Source organism: Bison bison, unplaced genomic scaffold (assembly GCF_000754665.1).
Source record: "Bison bison bison isolate TAMUID 2011002044 unplaced genomic scaffold, Bison_UMD1.0 scf7180017864289, whole genome shotgun sequence".
Classification (NCBI taxonomy): domain Eukaryota; kingdom Metazoa; phylum Chordata; class Mammalia; order Artiodactyla; family Bovidae; genus Bison; species Bison bison.
In genome coordinates, this window is record NW_011494861.1 from 19,496 (window position 1) to 38,956 (window position 19,461).

A 19,461-nucleotide genomic window follows, 5' to 3' on the forward strand; every position below is an offset into this window, starting at 1 on the left:
ACAACCTCCGCGGCTAGAGCGCCCTTCCTCAGCCGGTGAGGCCGCGATGTCGCTGCTGCCTCCTCCTGGCCACTTAAGAGGAACTTCCAGTTCCTCTCCCAGGAGGAATGCTCTGAGCCAGGAAAGCTGATCTTCAACAGCGAGACCCGGAATGTGGCATCGGAAGGGCAAGGGAGAGAAGCCAGGCTGGAAGAAGAAAGGTTATAAGGGCGACTTGATTGAGCTCCTGTTGTGAAGTCAAGCCCTCAGCTAGGGACATCCCATGCATCCGTGCATCCACTGGACACATACTCAATAAATATCTACAGGTATCATGCACTGTTTCAGGTGCTAGTGATACAGCAGTGAACAGAAGAGACAAGAATTCCTCCCCTCACAGAGATTTCTGTCTTGTGCATTGACCTGTAAAGAAACGACGTCCTCCTCCTTTCATGGAAGACAAAACTGAGGCTCAGAGAGGTTGTGATTTGTCCAAGGCCACACACTTGGAAAGTGGATTAACCTAGATTAACATCCAATTGTCTACCGCTTGGAGGTGCAGTATTTTCCTCTGCCTCCTGGAAGGGGTGAGGGTGGAGGGCCCTGTGACTGAAAACAGCCAGACACTTGGAATGGGAGGCTGCTAACATTCACCTGAGGTTGTGGAAATATAAGAGAACGCATAAACAGATGGGAGTAATGAAGAAGCAGAGGGAGATAGTAGGACACAAGATGTAATCGACACATAAATCAGAAAACCTAAATCCACTTACTAGCTGTGTGACTCTGGAGAAGGCAATGGCACCCCACTCCAGTACTCTTGCCTGGAAAATCCCATGGACGGAGGAGCCTGGTGGGCTGCAGTCCATGGGGTCGCTGAGGGTCAGACACGACTGAGCGACTTCACTTTCACTTTTCACTTTCATGCATTGGAGAAGGAAACGGCAACCCACTCCAGTGTTCTTGCCTGGAGAATACCAGGGATGGGAGAGCCTGGTGGGCTGCCGCCTATGGGGTCGCACAGAGTCAGACACCACTGAAGCGACTTAGCAGCAGCAGCAGCAGCTGTTCAGTTCAGTTCAGTGACTCAGCAAATCACACTGACTAAATTTGATTTCTTCATCTGTAAATGGAGATAACACTATTTCCTCTTGGCCACTTAATGGGAGAGTCAATGGGGTCAAACATGAAACATAAAAAGTGTGAAGTGCTGACTGATGTATAGCTGCTGTTAGCCTACTTTCATCATCCTAATGATGGAAATGGCCAAGTGAAATACCTTCTGCAAAATGATCTCTTTCCATTTTTCCCTCTAGGTGTCTGTTCCAAGATTTCACAAGATTCCCTGGTTTAGTGAGGCCAGCTTCATGAACAAGCCATTAGTGCTCAGCCTCCCCAAAAGGTAACAGCCCAACCACTGAGAGCAAAGATTTCAAGCAAGGTCTCATGGAAGATGATTTCTTAAGGATTAGGGACAACCATCTGAGGGGCATAGCTGGATGGTTAAGAGGCTAAGTCAAGTGCTTAAAAACCAGAAAGGAGAACTTGCCCAGCAATCCAGTGGTTAAGACTATGCCTTCCAATGAAGGGGGTGCATGTTGGATCCCTGGTTGGGGAACTGAGATCCCATATGCCCCAGGGTGCCACCAAATTTCTTTTTTTTAATTAACAACAACAAAATGGAAAGGGCCATGGTTTTTAACCCAAAAGTGAGCCCTGAGAATTGGCCTGGCTGGAGGGGATAAGACCTCAACTAACTTCCTTCTGTTCCACTACCGCTTAGCAATACAAGAAAATTTTGCCCATGGACACTGCCTTTCAAAACAATTCCATCCTCTTCATCATCTTACCCTGTCTCCCTGCTTTAATTTGAACTTTTAAAATTTTAACCATCAAAAGTCTAGAATCAAAAATTCTTATCTTCATAGAGTAGCAACTTCCTGTATTTTAACTTTGAGACAATCTCGTCCAATCTCACCAGTCCTGCCCTTTCAAACAAATGCCTGTGGAACATGTGTCTATCCTTTAAAATTGGGGGATTTCATGTGTAGGGAGTTGCCACTTGAAATAACTGAGTTCACTCATTCCTCCCCCATTTCTAATCCCCGGGTATGATCCCCAGGTCTTATACTCTCCTCTGAAAGGGGAAATAAAAGGAAGGGTGAGTGGGAAAACCCAGGGAAGACTGGGAGAGGGCAGGCCAGGAGCTAAGTTTATAGGTACATTATAGGTGAGAAATCGGCTCCCTTGGCATGTAAGGTCATTTGCTGGAAAGATAATACTCTCTGAAAAGAGCCTTTCCTCCTTTTGGTAACTGTCATGTACTCTCCTGTCCATGGATAAATGACTCTGCATGAGAAATATTTCCTCCACATCCCATTTCAATAACATACACCTTCGCTTCGTCCGCTGCCCTTCTTAGAAACCACATTCTCAGTAAGCAGCTAGACAGTTTTGTATATTCTCAGAAGCACCTGTAAAGTGCTTGTTGTTCGGGGTTTTTTTTTTTTTCTCCTAACTTGGAATATATCTAAACTCTAGCTAATGTCTTAAAATAAAGCAGGCAATCTAAGATTGAATAAACCCAAAGGCTTGTTGACTAAATAAAAACACCAGTGACTTAGTTCTTAAGAGCTGTTAGCAGTTCAAGGATCAGCATGAGTAATGACAATTTAGCACCTTTTAATTGGGGACAGGGTACAAACTCACATGGCAGCGATAGTCAGATGGTCAGCATACATGAGTAGAGAACTGTAATGAAGGGAGATCACCTCCCTTCAGGAGAGGAATGGTCAGCCTCTACCCTGGTCAATGCTGCCTGCAGGTATGTGACCCTGTCTATATTTCCAACGGTAGCAGAAATGTGGATTTCCATGTGAAATGGGTAGTGTCTGACATCTAACTAGGGTAACATCCCGCTATCCCATCCCACCCCACACCTCTTAGACCTACCACTGCAGCCATGAGCAAAGCATCCCGGTGCATGGCTCTCTCACCCCCAGCTCCCTTTTGCCTTGATTGTACAAGCCTTTGGTGGGAGGTAGGAAGGGAGCACTGGAGTAGGCAATGGCAACCCACTCCAGTATTCTTGCCTGGAAAATCCCATGGACAGAGGAGCCTGGCAGGCTACAGTCCATGAGCTTGCCAAGAGTTGGACATGACTGAGTGGCTGAGCAAGCCCACAGGGAGCAGGGTTGTGAAAAAGGCAGACCAAGAACACAACTGGGCACTCTCACGCCCTGTTCAGTTTCACAGACGGGTCCTGGGGTGTCCTGGGGCCAGCCAGTTGGGGAGAGAAGGAGTAGTTTTTCCATGCAGTCAGCCATGCTTGAGCCAGTTGCAAAGAGAAATAAGTTGACATGGTACAGAGCTCTGCCCATGTCTGTTCTGGGAGGATTTCTCAACACCTCTGAAGAGAAATGGTGCTTACCTACCTCACAAGAACTCTAAGATGACTAGATAGCACCTGTGAGGTGCCCTGACCTTCAGAAGGACAAGATAGGAATGGAAAGTCTTTTGAAAGGATTCTCCAAGTCTCAACAGTTCCTAAGAATTGGAAACCCCTTCTCTGGCCATAGCTCGGAGTTCCAAACTGTTTATTTCTGGAAAAAACCCTTTTCTAGGAACTTGGTTGGGAAGTTCTGAATGTGCTTTAAGTATTACTGAGCTTTGGACAAGCAGTTCCAACACAGAACAGTCTGAAAAAGAGAAAGGAAACTTCAGTGAAATGTACTCAGAGCACCCCTAAATGCAAGTTCTGGATACACACCTGCAGGCTTGGAGGAGGTGAGACCCAGTTCTGAGGGTCACTGCCCACAGACCCCTTCCTACCAGGAGGTGTCTCTCTCAGGTCAGCCTGACTGTGCTGAAGCCACATCCATCATTTGTCTCAAAAGCCCTCACGTCACACTGTGGTCCTGTTTAACATTCTTGGGCACCAAAGCAGTTTTACAGGGGGCCTCTGATCTCTCCTGGTCAGCGTTTGGGTATCAAGTTCAAGGCGAGCTGTTCACACGTCAAAGACAGAGGTGGTAAAGGAGCTGGATGAGACCCACTTCCCCACTATCCCAGAGCATGGTGGGAGAAATAAAACAATAAATGCCTCATGAACACCATGTGCACGACTTTGTTATAAATGAACAATGGACAATGAAATCTTTCCTTATAAACGAGGAGAGGTGTTCTTGGCAGAACTACCAGCATTCCACACAATTTTCCATTTCTCGGAGGCCAGGGAAGGCCCAGAGCTGCACACACAGGCTGCTTACGAGGCCCAGGCCCCCTGCACACCTTGGCTTCTTACAGTGTACTTAAACAACCCACAGGGGCCAGCAGGGTGGGTCACCCTGGGAAGAGAACTCTTGTTATTGCTGTAGCATCTCTGCCTCACCTTCTGCCTGGAACGAAGGAATGTTCCAGAGGAAGAGTATAATTGGAGGGAGATGTTCCATGGTAGGAAATGGGTGGATCATTTTAGAGTACAGGGACAGAAGCTCCAAGAAAGCAGGCCAGGCAGGAAAGGACTGCTCTTGTTAAATATCAGTGGCTTGTGTGCAGACCTTGCCAAGAAGGAGCTCTGGGGTACATGTCATCCATTATCTTTCTGCTTTTCTCAACAGTTTTTTTCTAGCTTTGTTTGTACACCGTCCACTGTCTCTGACAACCTACAACTGGCATTGGTTAGTTCAAAAAGGGTGAACTTCTCTGGTGGTGCAGTGGTAAGAATCTGCCTGCCAATGCAGGTGTTCCATCCCTGGTCTGGGAAGATTCCACATGCCACAGGGCCAACTAAAGTCTATGTGTCACAACTACTGAGCTCACGTGCTGCAGCTACTGAAACCCACGTGCCTAGAGCCTTGCTCCAGAACAAGAGAAGCCACCTCAATAAGAAGCCCACACACCACAAGGAGGAGTAGCCCCCACTCGCCGCAACTAGAGAAAGCTGGCACAAAAGCAACAAAGATCCAGTGCAGCCAAAAATAATTTAAAAATTTTTTAACATTAAAAAAAAAGGAAAACCTAAAGGGCCAGAGAAGCCAGAGTGACTAAAGAGGAGAAATCTTATGGCAGCCCCAAAATGGCCGGGGCCCTCCAGGTTCAGGGTGAGGAGCAACAACTTGGGTGTCCCCCAGGTTTTCTCTGAAGTGCCCAAGGGCCTGACACCTCACACGGGGCACCTCGGTTCTAACTTGCTCTTGTTTTGCCTTCTCAGATATCCTCATTCCTCTGACACTTTTCTGGTTGCATCCAAGAAGGATATGAATTTGCCAATTTTGTTCCAAGTTCCAGATATCTTATCTAAGGTACCCAATTATTTTTTAATCGAAAAGAAACCCGAGGCTATAAATAGTTCCAGGATGACAGAATATGAATACAAAGGGTATCATATCTCCCTAACACAGCCCTGAGTCTGGATCATCCTCAGTGTTCAGCAGAGATCTGTTAAATGAAGTGAGTGAACAATGCCTGCCCCTTGCCCATCCTGTCCTGAGTATCTTAAGGCTCCCATGCACTAGAACTAAGAATAAAGGCATCAGGTTACAATCATCAAAAAGGGAACCCCCCCAACACACACACCAAAAAAAAAATTTTTTTTTTTCATATTGAAGGGTCTTCCATGAGACCTTCAGGGACTGCTTCTCAGCCTGTGCCCAGAACCAGTCCGCTTTTCTGGAGTCTCTAACCCCTTCCCCCCACCACCATGAAGCCCTCTGTCTCCAACCTAAGACCCCCTAAACCCAGGGAATTTCACATTAAGAACTCCACACCTCTCCTTCACCTCGAGGAAACCTGCCACGACTGGCTGCTGGGGGACACTGCGGGGCGGGGGTTCCCATATGAGGGGTGCTGGTGCAGCGAGCACCCGCCCCAGGTGGAGAAAGAGCATTCCGGGGGATGTGGGCAGTGTCTCCACCTGAAAAATCCCAAGTCACACTCCCAGGGCTGCTAAAGGCGGCACACCAAGCGCTTGGCACGGTGCCCTTGGGTCAGGGGATGAACGCTTCCAGGGCCCTCGCGTTATGTGGTTGAAAGAGATGAGTGAATCAGATGCCACCCACACAAATGGGTGGGTGGACGGGCCAAGAACCTAACCGCGGACTCAGAGCAAAGTCCTGGAGAGGAGGTGGGGGGAAAGGTCACCTGCGGCCTGGGGGAGGGGCGAGGGAAGGATGCGAGAAGCAGCGGCACCTGCACCGGATCTGGAAGATATTATTTCCACCTGAGGAGGAAGGGCCGGGGGTGGGGGTGGCCAAGACTTGGAGCCTGGGCTTGCCGCTAGAGCATCCAGGAATCCCGCCGGCAGGAGTGCGGGCTCGGGGTGGGAGGAACCCAAGGAGGCGGGTGGACCCCGCCCGGGCACGAAGGGGACGTTCCAGGTCTACAAGCACGGGAGTGGCGGGGTCAGGGCTGTGCTTGAGAGTCAAGCACGAATCCCCCGAACACCTTAGGCTGGACAGGCAAGTAGGTAAGAAAGGGACGGAGGGGCCTGAGCGGAGACGGCGTTGCTCCCTTGTTTGCTGCCGTGCCAGCAAGAAGCCTTCCAGTCACTCAGTCTCTGCAGTTCTTCCTGAGACAGGCTTTCCGCTGCCACCGAGCGCCTCCTTCGCGGGTTTGCCCTGGTTCTCAGCGCACCGTGCCATCCTAGGCGCTAAGGCTCTAAGGAGGGGGAGGAAAGCATCATGAGAGAGAGGCCTGGTTTAGGATTTCACGGCTGCAATACTCTTATGTGGCCACTAGATGGAAGCCAAGAGCAACAGCTCCCGCGGCCTGCCCTGCAGGCTGAGCCTGGGAGGCTGGTCTCTGAGCAGACCCGGGAGGTCACAAGTCCATCGCTCCTGCTGCGACAGGAGACTCAGGTACTTCACCCACACCTTCACCCCCACCTTGTCAGAGACTGACCCTCCACCAGTGAGCGTGTGCGTGCGCGGGTGTGTAGGCCAAGCAGGTGTAGGGGAGGCAAAATTTTATCTTTGCTGTCTTAGGGTTTGGGGCTGAACTAGAGATTTAAAGGGACAGATTAATAGGAGAAAAATTTATTTACTGTAAGTTTTATGTGAAACAGGAGCCTTTATAAGGAAATGAAGACCCAAAGTAGCAAAATCTGAATGTTTTTATAGTAGGTGTCAAAAAAGGCAGTTGTGCAAGAGTAACTAAACTGTGAGGAGGCTGAAGGAGGAGAACAATTCTCTTGGCTTCATTTCTTGTCCTTGAAGATAAGATCGTTTCTTATCTTCTGAACGTTTCTTTTCTTCTGGTATTAGGACATCTTGTATATGCGGTTTTATCTCCTTTTAGGAAGAAAAAGAGGAGGTTAGAGCACTTTTCTTGCATGTGCTATTTTTACAGAGCATCTTAGCTCAAAACAAGGCTTAGGCCAATGTGGCAGGTTTGGGGGAGGCATAGTCTGCCACCCTTCTTAGGGCCCTGGGATCTGTTGGGGCACCTGGCGGGTACCTCATGTCAGATCTGAATCCAGTGCCCGGAGTCAGTGGCGAGCCTGAGGCCTGCATGTGTGTGCTGCTCCTCTCTAGAGCGAAGCTATGTTCTATCTCATGGGAGTGGAATGTACTGTCCTCTCTCTTCCTTTCTCCTCCACACCAGGGACCTGTCAGGAGGCTGTGGTAGCCCCGAGATCCTGTCCCCAGGGCACAGGTGCAAAGGTCCTGCCACCTGGCTCCCTTCCTCCTCATCATCACGGGTCAAAAGGTATCGCTTTGAACATCCACATTCCAAGTGGCCTTTGCTGCCCAGGAGCAGTCCCGGGCAGGGGCGAGTGTGTGTGTGGAGCAGACGTCTGAGTGCATCACCAGAGAGACAGAGAACCAGAGGCTCAGAGACGAAAAGACAGGGGAGGGAGACAAACAGCAAGAGAGCAGAAGCCAGACACACAGAAGGGTCAGGGGACAACACAGACCAAAAAGGAAACAAAAAAGGAGAGGTGGAGCTCACAGAAAAGAAAACAGAAAATGAAGACCAAGAAATGAGGCCTGAACATATCCCCATTTAAACACCTGCGCAGCAGCTCTTTACCAGCAGGGCTTTCACCTGCCTGTTCCAGGCATGTACTTGACTCCTCCGGATTCTGGGAGAGAAGAAAGTGACCACAGTAATTGGACAATCGAGGCCAGGAGGTGACTTACTCAGAGCTCACAGCCCAGCAGAGCAAACATGGAGGCGATCAGGGAGCCATGGTGAGAGCCCCTGGAGCCTTTTGCCTGCTTACTGGGTGGGCTGTGACCGAGTCTCCCCCCAACCCTGCACCATGGAGTACAAAGTACCCCCCACTCCATTCCTGCCCCATCCCCATCTGCTCTCCTTGACTGGCTTTGTTGTCCCAGTCTAACGAGTCAGAGAGAAGAGGAGAACATTATTCATACTGCTTTTGGCAGACTTGTGACAAAAAGCCCTCATTGACAAACACCGTCCAGCAGCAGAGATGTGGCTGGGAACACTATAGGAGGCAACTTCCCATTTTCTGAGAACTCTTATTTCTCTGTCATCGACTCTCAGTTTTTGCAAATTCATGACCCCTCACATATGCTTCATTCCGTCTCCTGTTTGTGTTGATCAAACACATATAACCACAAATCCAAGCTTTAAAGGAAAGAACTGACCTGAAATAATGATCTAGATATAAATAATGATTTAAATAATGAAATGAAAACCAAGTTTCATAAGTCTGGGTGATAGTTACACGGCTGTTGATCATTTCGTGTATGTTTGAAATTTTCCTAGTGAGCAGTAAGAGTATTTCTTATACTATGCTCACTTTTGTTCTTTGAGATGGTCGCTATTGTCCAAGAGCAGGGAAATGTGTAGTTATGATGGGGGCTTTTGGTTTGAATATTGAACGTGGTTCTTCTAGTGTTACTTTTTGGCTTCTAAGGGCTGCAGGAATCATCATGTCCTGATATGGACACTAAGAGTTCTCTCTCCCCCTGGGAAAAAGGTAGTCTTTCTTTGACCCTTTATCCAAAGAACTTTCTGGATGACAGAAACTACATGTATGGACTGTTGGACAAATCTCTTAACCTGTCTGAGCCACAGTTTCTTCACTGTGTCCACCAAAAGGGTGGAAGTAGGTGATGGTTGATGAGGTGTCTCAGTTAAGGCAGGCGTGAGCAGGAGGAAAGGAAGACAGGTGTGGGGCGAGAAGATAGGAGGCAGGCCTGTCAGTGCCCCTCAAATCATGTTTGTGATGGATATTTTTAAAATCGCCATCTGGTGCTTACATTTTTCAGTTTTTGTTAGGTGGACAGGTGTGTGTCTGAAAGAGAGCGAGAGACAGAGAGAGGAAGAGGGAAGGAGAGGGAGAAAAAAATTCTTTTTTTTTCCCTCTAAGATTCAAGGAGGCCCAGCACTTTGGCCACAAGCCAGAGTTCAGGGGCCTCAGCAGACACTAAGCTCAGATAAGAGGCTGTTTCCAGGTGATGTGAAGCGCAGGCTTTGGCCCTGGGGGTCGACTGAGCTCTGCCTCACCTTGGCCGGGCTCTCCTGAGGAGAGCTGCTCGGGAAATGAGAGCCCCATGGACATTTCAGAGCCTCTTTTCCTGATGGCTCCGACTCTGCAGATGACACAGCCGGGGGGCCTGTGCTTAGAACCACCGGCCTGTTTATGCTCCATTCCTGCTCATGTGCTGAGTGGGCATGAAGGAAATCAGGAATGAGAAGGAGGGGCTTCACATAGAAGGACCTTGGTTTCAGGGCTGAGGCCCAGAAAGAACACAACCCCAAAAAGTCTGTGTTGGTGTCTTTATAGACTGGCCAGGCAGGATTGCTCATCACGGCCGCCTCCCACACTGCACAGACACCCCTCTCCCCCCATCCCCCCACCTCCAGGCCCTCGCCCGCCTCTCCAGGTGAGGAGGGATGCAGTGGCTCTTCTGGGGGCGAGGATTGGCTGACAGTGAGTCTCAGGTAGAAATACCGCCACTTTCCTGGCAGAGTGACTGAAGCCACACGTCAAAAACTGGTTCTTTCTGTCCCTAGAAAGCGTGGGCAGGATGAGAGTTGGCCCCTGGCCTTTTGGCCACAGAGACCAGCAGCAGCAGCAGCAGGGGGTTGGGAGTAACAGAGCGTTTCAGTGATCGCCCAGTCAAGCCTCTCAGAGCCAGGTCTGGAACCGAGCAATTTGCCTTCCAGCCTTGGCTTTTCTAAGAACTTTGTGTCCATGAACTGGTTGCACACAAGCATCCTGTAATGTTTCCCTGAAGAAAGTGCTATTACAATAGTGATCTTTGCACATATCTGTCTTGTGTTTTAGAGATTTATGGACATACATGTTTGCTGCTGCTGCTGCTGCCAAGTCACTTCAGTTGTGTCTGACTGTGTGCGACCCCATAGACGGCAGCCCACCAGGCTCCCCCATCCCTGGGATTCTCCAGGCAAGAACACTGGAGTGGGTTGCCATTTCCTTCTCCAATGCATGAAAGTGAAAAGTGAAAGGGAAGTCGCTCAGTCGTGTCCGACTCTTAGTGACCCCATGGACTGCAGCCCACCAGGCTCCTCCGTCCATGGGATTTTCCAGGCAAGAGGCTAGTCATGTCTATATACCTGATCATTTAAAATGCTTACACTGACACATTCGTTCAACCAACATGTGTTGAATGCCTACTGTGTGCCACACAGTAGGTTCTAGATTCCGGTAGTACTTTGGGTCAGTGGTGATTATCAGTACTTCCCTCTGAAACTTGTATTTGTCGCTGTATGTGTTTGATCAACATGAAACAGGGAGGAGGACTTAGGAGATGCAGGGTAGTTGCTCTAGTGATCACAAGCTGTCAAAACTTGGGAGTCAATGAGAAGGAAATAATAAAAAGAGTTCTCTGTGGTGAGAAGATTGGAAGTCAGCCTCTTATATATCCAAAGATGTGTGAGATACATTCTTGCTCTTAGGAGGAAACAAACATGCTAAAAAGCAAACAGAACAACAGTGCAGATTGCAGCAAGAGTTATACTAAATCTTGATGCAATCTGAGAGGCAGACACCCAGGTAAGGGAGTCAGGAGAAGGACTTTCTGAGAAAGAAGAATCTAAGCTAGATTGTACAGGATAAGGAGTTGCCAAAACCAGATCAAACAATATATATGACATGTTTCTCCCTCAGATTCCCAAGGATGACAGTCCTCACAGTGTGGGACTCAGGTCACAGGTCCAACTCTCGTTAAACTAGCAAGCTCCTGCCAGGCACCTGGTATGCTTGTTGCTTGATTTGGAATGAATCCTGTGATTCCAATCCCTGCAGGCTCTAGTGTTTTCTTCTGCAGACACCAGATGTCTGCAAGAGGGGCAGAATCAACTGCAGGAAACATAAGCACCTGCTTCTAACTCCACTGAAAACAAACCTGCTGAGCACCCTCCCATCCCACCTCCGTCCATCCAGGTCTTCCTCGTCCTTTCAGACCAAGCACAGATGCCACTTTCAGAAGCCCCTGCTGAGTCCTCCAAGGGGACACAGTCCGTCTCTTTGCTGAAGCCCCAGAAGTACCCTCGCTTCTTCAGTGATGCCTAGCACATCCAGCCTTGAATCGCAGTTTCAGAGAGGTGTCTTAGTCTTAGAACTCAAAGACATGAGGGACAGGGGGAGAAGCCTGGGCCCCAGGAGGTCCCATGCCCAGGATATCTGGGAAGAGAAGGTAGAAGCTTGAATGGGCCCAGAAGAGCAGAGGAGTCAGCCCGGGGTCAGGGTGAGGGTTTGCGGGGGGTCCTCTCCAGCTTCTCTTTTCACCCCTCCCTCCTCCCACACACAACTGGCCATTCCAGGCTGTCCTCACTTACCTGAAGTGGATTTGCCAGGTCTTTCTTCCAAGTCACTGCGCAGTGTTCCTAGGTTGGAACACCGCCCCCTCTCCTTGCTCACCACATCCAGCACCTACCCAAGCACTACCTGTTCTTTCAACCCGCCTCAGAGCTTTCTCGTGACGCCCACCCCCATCAGGTGAGCTCAGGCCTCCTTTTCCTCCCAGTGGCTTCAGCATCTTTCTGCCTTCAACACTGGCACGCTTCTTGGTACCCAAACACTGGGTGCTGAGCAGGTTGCAGTCAGAAATGGTTTCTTCTTTATCTCCACGTCCTCAGTACCTAGGGTTCCCTGGTGGCTCAGATGGTAAAGAATCTGCCTGTAATGCAGGAGACCCAGGTTCGATCCCTGGGTTGGGAAGATTCCCTGGGAGGGAATGGCAACCCACTCCAGCATTAATGAAAGGACAAATACATGAGTCTGTATTCTTCCCTGGTCTTCCTTTGGGCCAGAAACCTTACTCATCTTTGTGACCCCATCTCAGCACCCTCCACGCGGTGGCGTCACAGTGAAGGTTTGTGGCTGAATGAATGGATTAAGCTGTTCCCAGTCATGCTTCCACATGCCAGCCCAGTGTGGGAATACTGATTCTTTGAGCTGATTCTTTGAAAATGGACTATAAACGTGAAATGTATTTTAAATATTTGTCAGAAGAATCCAACATGGTGCATACTTTACAGTCCTCAGACCCCTAGTAATGCCTCACCCAAGTGTATCTCATGGAACAGTCCGGCAAAGGTCACCTTAGGAGCACGCCGCAGCACTCCCCATGCCATACAGGTATATTCCCCATCTTCCTGTTCTGCACAGCTGGCTGGATGGCAGGAACGCGTCAAGGCACAGGTGGGCACTCCTGCAGTGACAGACCGCCAGGTCACTCAAATGAGAGAAAGCCTTCAGTTTGCAGTAACTGACTGCTTGTCTCTGTGGCCCTCCTCTCCCTTGTAGCTACGCTTCCTGAGAATCTTATCTCAGGACTCTGGTGTCAGTGTGAACAGGAAAGGGTAGGAGAGAATCCCTACGTGGGATACTAACCTCAAGTTGCCATCTGTTCCCTAACCAAGCTTTCACCAGCTATGCAAATGAGGAGCCTGTGTTTCAGGTGGAAATGCTCCGAAGCCCACCCTTTCCCCTTTTGGCAGAAATGGAGTCTGAAAGAGAGCAGTGTTTGCAGTGAGCAGACGGCTGCCCCACTCTCCCTCTGCTGGTGGTTTCTTTGCCTCCCTCCTCTGGGGAGAGAGGGGCTCAGGACCCACACACCGGCTCCAGTTCTGCCCAGGTCTTGATCGGCGGCTCTCGGGTGGTGCAGAAGGGCCTCGTGGTAGCAGACAGTGTATGCTTGAGAGCTGATGTCGTCCCAGAGTAAAGGCCTGACAAGAGAGGATAGGATTTCAGAGAGACTAGAGAAAGCAGGTTTGCAGCCAGCAGAGAAGTCTTCTATTTGTTTTTCTCAGGCCATCAGAGGGTCTCAACTAGTTAAGATGGTGGGACTTGTGTATGACATTTGGAAAGTGTCACCTATGAGAGAGGAAAGCCCCTCACACTGGAAAGAGGGACCTCACTGGATTTCAGCCCCAGGCCCACCCTGCCCCACCCCACCCCCTGCCAGCTGTCTGATGACTGTGCCACTGTATGTGGGTGCCCAAGGCCACTGTTTAGTCTGTGGCTCACCCCCTTCTGTCTAAACCCTGTCTGAGTCTAATGTCCATCCTGGGCATGGCTGGGACCAGAGTGTTCATCTCTGTTTTGTGGCAGAAGTAACTGTTATTCCTCCCACCCCTCCACCCCTTCCCCACTTCTTTGCCACCCCGGCTCCTCGCCTCTCTCTGTCTGTCTCTCTCTCCCTGCAGGCTGGGTGGAACCAGAACGACCCCACGCTGATCAGAAACAAGCAGATGTGCTCCACATGTCGAGGTGTGAAAATGGTAGGTGAGGGGATGGCAGGTGTGGGCATGGGTGTCCCCAGGGCACAGCACTACGCCTTCCGCACCAAAGCCCAGCAGAGAGACCAGGAGCCTGGCAGGAAGGGCCACAGATGAGCAGCTGCTAGCCTGGGAGCTCCATCACCTTACATGATATACCTCCCCATTTGCAACGAACCACAGATGAACCGAGGCAGGTTGAACCCGAGGGGAAAAGCAGAGTTGAGCTGCTTTGCTTGGCCTCAGGTGACTACCCTACAGAGGTGCCGGAGGTTATGGAGCCTCTTCTCTGCCTTAACATGTCTCCAACACAACACTCAGCATCACAGCCATGACACAAGCAGCTTCATCCTGGGCTTTATCGTACATTCAGTCATCGCCTTGGTGGTGGAGCTGGGGGGAGAATCTCTGGTACTTCCTGGCTACAGGTGGTTGTTTGTTGCTGGTGGTAGGGAATGGTGGGTCAGGGGAGTTTTAGGAAAGAAAAGGCTATTTAGGGGATGTGGGTGCCTCAAGAACAAAGCTCTGACATCTGAGTTGCTAAAGAAAGAGGTGTATTTCAGGAGGGAGGCTGTACGTGTTGGAGTTAAGACTTGGGTCAGTGTAGGAAGCAAGGTTAGGGGCCTTCTGAGAAAGCATCGGGCTTAGATTGAAGGTTGGCTTAGTTGAATGGTTAGGTTTGGGTTTGGGAAGCATCTCTTTAATTCTGATCCTCTTTGACTCAGGGAGGAAGGTGAGGCTAGTTGTGCAGAAACAGGAAAGGGGCGAGGAATAGAAGACAAACAGGAGGCACGAGCGAGGCCCCTTTGATGAGTTCACAGTGAAAATGCTTCCAACGAGCAAGTGTTTCGCTGGGTTTGTGAGTTTGTCATGTGGGATTTGGAAATGTCACTGAAGCTACCAACAAAGGTATACCCGGATGTTACAACATCCATTCATGTTCTGCATAATTAGGATCACAGTGTTCAGTATCAGCTTTGGCTGGGGTCTGGGAAACTGGGATTGGAATTTCTCCTGGTCTTATTTCTGGAATGACTTGTGTCTACGTTTAGAAGGCTCTGACCCCAGGCCTAAGCGGGCCCTGGCCAGTTGGCTCCCTGGGGACCTCAGCAGCTGTTCTCTCTCTCAAGACCTCTTTTCTGACCTTTGCTTTTGCCCAAACCAGCCCAAGTGGAAGCACACAGCAGGGTTTTATCATTCGTCGGAATGCCCAAAGGAAGCGCCTCAGATGCAAAAGTGCCCAAGGGCCCTTCCCTATTGCTGTCAGAACCGGGCCTCGCAGAGCCTAGGGGAAATGAAAAGAGGTTAGAAAATAAGTGCGAAATACTCTTGGCTCACTGTGTGCAGTAGCAGCTCCGCTTCCTTCTTGGCGGGGACTGGGGTGGGGACTGCTTTGTCACTGAGACCCCTCCATTCATGGGGTGGAGCGGAGATGCTGGGAAGGTATCAAAAGACTCCTAGGAAATTCCCTGGTGGGCCAGTGGCTGACACTGTGCTTGCAGGAGGCGTGGATTCAATCCCTGGTCAGGGAGCTGAGATCCTGCATACCATGGGGAACGGCCAAAAAAGGTGATTCATAAAAATAGAGGGCACTTCCTCAACTTGGTGTAGGGTGTCTACCAAAACCCACAGCTAACATCAAACTTAATGAGGAAAGACTGGGTGTTTTCCCCTGAGATCAGGGACAGACCTGGATATGTACTGTTGCCTCTTCTGTTCAGCATTGAGTGTTCGTTCTAGTCAGGAAAATTAAGGCAAGAAAAAGAAACTGAAATTAGAATAAAAGAAATTAAAACTATGAAAACATAAAACCATATTTCAAATGATGTGATTTTATATATAGAAAACCCTATATATATTTCTATATATAAAACCCTTTTTATATATAGGAATTTTATATATAGGGATCCACAAAACATTTACTAGAGCTAATAAATGAGTACAGCAAAGTTATGGGACACAAGATCTATGTACAAAAATTAATTTTATTTCTATGTATTAGCAATGAACAATCCAAAAATGAAATAAAGAGAACTATTCCAATTATAATAGTGGCAAAAAATTAAAATAGGAATAAATTCAATAAAAGAAAGGAGAAAATGATATATGAATGACTCACTAAATGCAACTTGAGTTTGCTAAGATGGTATGTTATTTCTATAACTTAGAGTGCAGTTTTGGGCATTGTTATACATGTGACTTTCTTCCATAGGTGCAACCAAAAACTCTGATAATCCCAGATGATCGGAAACTATCCTTTGCAAATATTATGAATCATAGGTAAGTTAAAGATTTAAATCAGGACACAGATTTATATCTGGTTATATTCATTTGGGGACATAGGATAGTGGGTTGAGTAATATAATAAGTAAAATGTTTGGGGAATGCTTAAGCGATGAGTTTCTTGAGTGGTTTCATTTTCTGGTTAAACTATTAATACACAGTTAGACCAAAAAAATAGTTGTTTTTACCTTTTCCCTAAACAGCTATTGAAACTAATGTACAAACTATAATTTTTCTTTCTACCTTCATAAGACCTGTACAAGGCATAGAATAGATTTGTTTGATGACTTAGAGCTAAACACAAATTTTCCATGTAGATGACATATCTAATCCATAAGATATGGGAGATTACACATCACTTCTCTTGGCCTGGGACAGCCTCTGATACACTGCAGTGACTAAAATTACTGTTAACCATTCCTTTTGTTGTCATTTGCTGCTTTCTTACCAAGATCAAATATATCAGAAATAAAGTCCAGTCAAAGTTTGATTAGCTGGATTTTGGGGTTTTTTTCCTGCATGTTACTACCAGACAGGGAAGAAGAATTCAGTTTTCATTTTATTAAAAAACTCAAAACATGGAGTCACCCTGGATAAGGAACCAAGATAGGTGGACTTGCCTTGCAGTAGATGGTTGAAATGTAAGCCTACACTGACCTTTACATATGACTAAGCCAAAAAGTTATATGTGATCTAATGACAATCATTAACTTGTTTCCTCTACAGAGAGCAATAATGTTGGAAAATACATAGGCCCTTTTGTAACCTAGGATGGACAGTAGTAGATATTATATTTCTCTGTATGAGTTCAGGGACATTTATACAAACTAAGATGCGGACTCAGATGCATCAAAACCACGTCCTGGCCCGAGTAGACATGGTGGTGGAGGAAATGGGCATTTGAATGTGACAGGCTCCAGCACTAACATTACCTACACCAACTCTATACTTAATAAGTGCTCTTAGATCACGATAAATGTAACTCATAAATATTCTTTACAGACTTTAAATGGAAAATTGAACTATTTAAACTCAGGAATTTCTGAGCTAAAGTTCATTCTTCTATGAAAGAGAGTTTTGAAAAGTTTTGACCCAATTTATTTATCTTGTATATTTGGTACTTTAAAGAAAGTCTCAAGTCGTGAGTCATTAATTTTTTTAAAAACCATGCTCTTCTTCCTTTAAAGCTTAGAGTGAAGGCTGAACCAATCCTAAAATCATGTCAATCCCAGTATTATTAGATTGGTCATTTTTAGTTTTTATTTTTTAGTAAAATGAAAGAAAACAGCCTACTCTGAGATTTAGCTTGTGTGACTATAACGTAAGATCCTGGTTCTGTTTGTAGCTTATAATTTCTCTCCTTACAGTCTCTAAATATCACTACGCATATAGGCTGATGAAATTGTCTTCATTGAAATACTTTTTAAGAGACTTTAATTATAGTCATTGTGGGAATCAAATGATGTTTGTTGATTGGAAGGAATGAAGGAAAGAGGGAAAGGAGAAAGGAAAAGACAGAGGAAATAAGTATGAGCAGATAGATATATATTTGTTGTATTATAGTGTAGACAGTTCTTAAACTATTGTCTTACAAATACCACCTTCTTGTTTGCCAAAAATGGGCAATTAAAGGTATTTTTCTTTTTCTTAGTCCCAGTGAATCCTCCAATGGCAATTTAATAAAATTAACTGGATGGATTGACCATATTTTTAGTAGCAAAGTTAAAATAATCTTGGAAAAATCTTTGTTGAAATAGATACCAAGAAATGAATGTAGAGATGTAGCTTGCCCATCCAAGTTTACAGATTGGTCAATCTTTAGGAAAAAAACAACTTAAAATAATGTAGAAATGGTTTGGGGCTTCCCCGACGGGTCAGTGGGTAAAGAATCTGCCTGCTAATGCAGGAGATGCCAGAGACATGGGTTCGATCCATGGGTCAGGAAGATCACCTGGAGAAGCAAATGGGAACCCACTCCAGTATTCTGCCTGGAAAATTCCATGGACAGAGGAGCCTGGAGTCTACCATCCATGCAGTTGCAAAGAGCTGGACATGACTGAGCAATTGAGCACCTTTTGGTTGAGAGTCACTTCCAATCTTAGCTTCCGGAAAAAATAGACAGTGGTCAAGACATTTTCTCCAAAATTGGAGGATTGTGATAAAAATATGCTCAATTTTGCACTTGAAAGGTAGATTGGAAGTGTTGTTTACATTTTTCTTGAGAACTGGAGGATTCTCTCCTTAATCCCTTCTATTTTCAGACTATACATGTTCTGACAGTGAAATAAAATAGTTTTTTAAATGCAGCTTTTATCAAACTCCATGAAAATATCACTTAAGTAAAAAGAGCTTCTGAAGTAGTGGTCTTTGACCAGTCATCTCACACTGCAGCCAAGTGATCTGAATACCAAGTTAGCAGGTGCTGGGTTCGAGAGCCCATCTGTGTTTTAAAATTTATAAAGACACATTCCTTTCTGCCAAGCCCTAGCCAAATCACTAATGTGTATTCTTGCTTCTTCCCATCAGAATGATGAGTCTCCATCAGCCAAAAGCCCAGACTGTACCCAAACGTTCTCGTGATGACATCCTAACAGGTTTGCCTTCTTTTGGAGTACTTGTAGAGAGACACATACCACCCTCATGGTAACAGAATGAAAAGTTTACTGCCTAAGATAATTTCTGAATTTTTTGAACAAATTCCCATTCTCCATCCCTTCTCTTTCACGTTCTGCTTATTGACCTGTTTTGGTGGGTCCACACCCCTCCCTTCACTCCAGCCCTCCCTGTCCCCTCTTCAGCCCTCACTTGGCCTTATCCATGGTGTGTTCCTTCCCAGGTCCTCTCCATGCCACATCGCTCTGCCCCATTTAAAGAGCCCCATAATCCACTTGCTGAAGAATGTCTATAGATAATTCCCTTCTCAGGCAGTCCTAATAGCCCCAATTAAGGGGAGAAAGGATGTATGTCTCCACACTGCTGGAATGGCCTTCCCAAGCCCTGAACCCTCCCTCCCACAGGCTCCTTGGAGCACCTGCCTTCTCCTGGCAGCTGCCCAGTGCTATTCTTACATTCACTCGCTGGTAATAGAATAAAAGGATAGCAGCTCTATCTCTGGCTTCAGCATTGACATAAATCTTATCTTTTAGAGAAACCAATACAGGGCTGGTGGAGGAGGGGTGGGTCATTCTTTGGAGTGATGTAATTTAAGGGTTTGATGCAGCAGAGGCTGTCACTTTATGTCCGTATTTTCATCTGTTTCCAGATTAACTGAAGCCACTTTCAGTTTTTCTTTTGATACACATAGAAAGGAAAATCAAGAGCACTTTCTTTACTTCATACTAATGGGAAAATCTAAGCTCTGTCCTGGGAGGTTGCAGGGGAGTTAGAGCCAGAATTGAACTGAGAAGACATCAGAAAGGAAATTTGAGGACAGAAGGGGTATCTTGAAGCAGTGTCAAAAGGGAGGATCAGAGACTT

The 19,461-nt window shown here is 47.2% G+C and overlaps 1 protein-coding gene across 1 annotated transcript in view; it reads left to right on the forward strand.

Moving 5' to 3' along the window:
• LOC104995816 (chromosome unknown open reading frame, human C1orf105) overlaps positions 1-19,461 on the forward strand; it is a 32,964-nt gene that overhangs the window by 11,023 nt on the left and 2,480 nt on the right. The window contains exons 2-6 of the mRNA XM_010849831.1: positions 1,296-1,381; positions 5,192-5,282; positions 13,630-13,704; positions 15,914-15,981; positions 18,511-18,578. Of these exons, the coding sequence (XP_010848133.1) occupies positions 1,296-1,381; positions 5,192-5,282; positions 13,630-13,704; positions 15,914-15,981; positions 18,511-18,578 (388 nt within the window). The remainder of the gene's footprint in view (positions 1-1,295; positions 1,382-5,191; positions 5,283-13,629; positions 13,705-15,913; positions 15,982-18,510; positions 18,579-19,461) is intronic.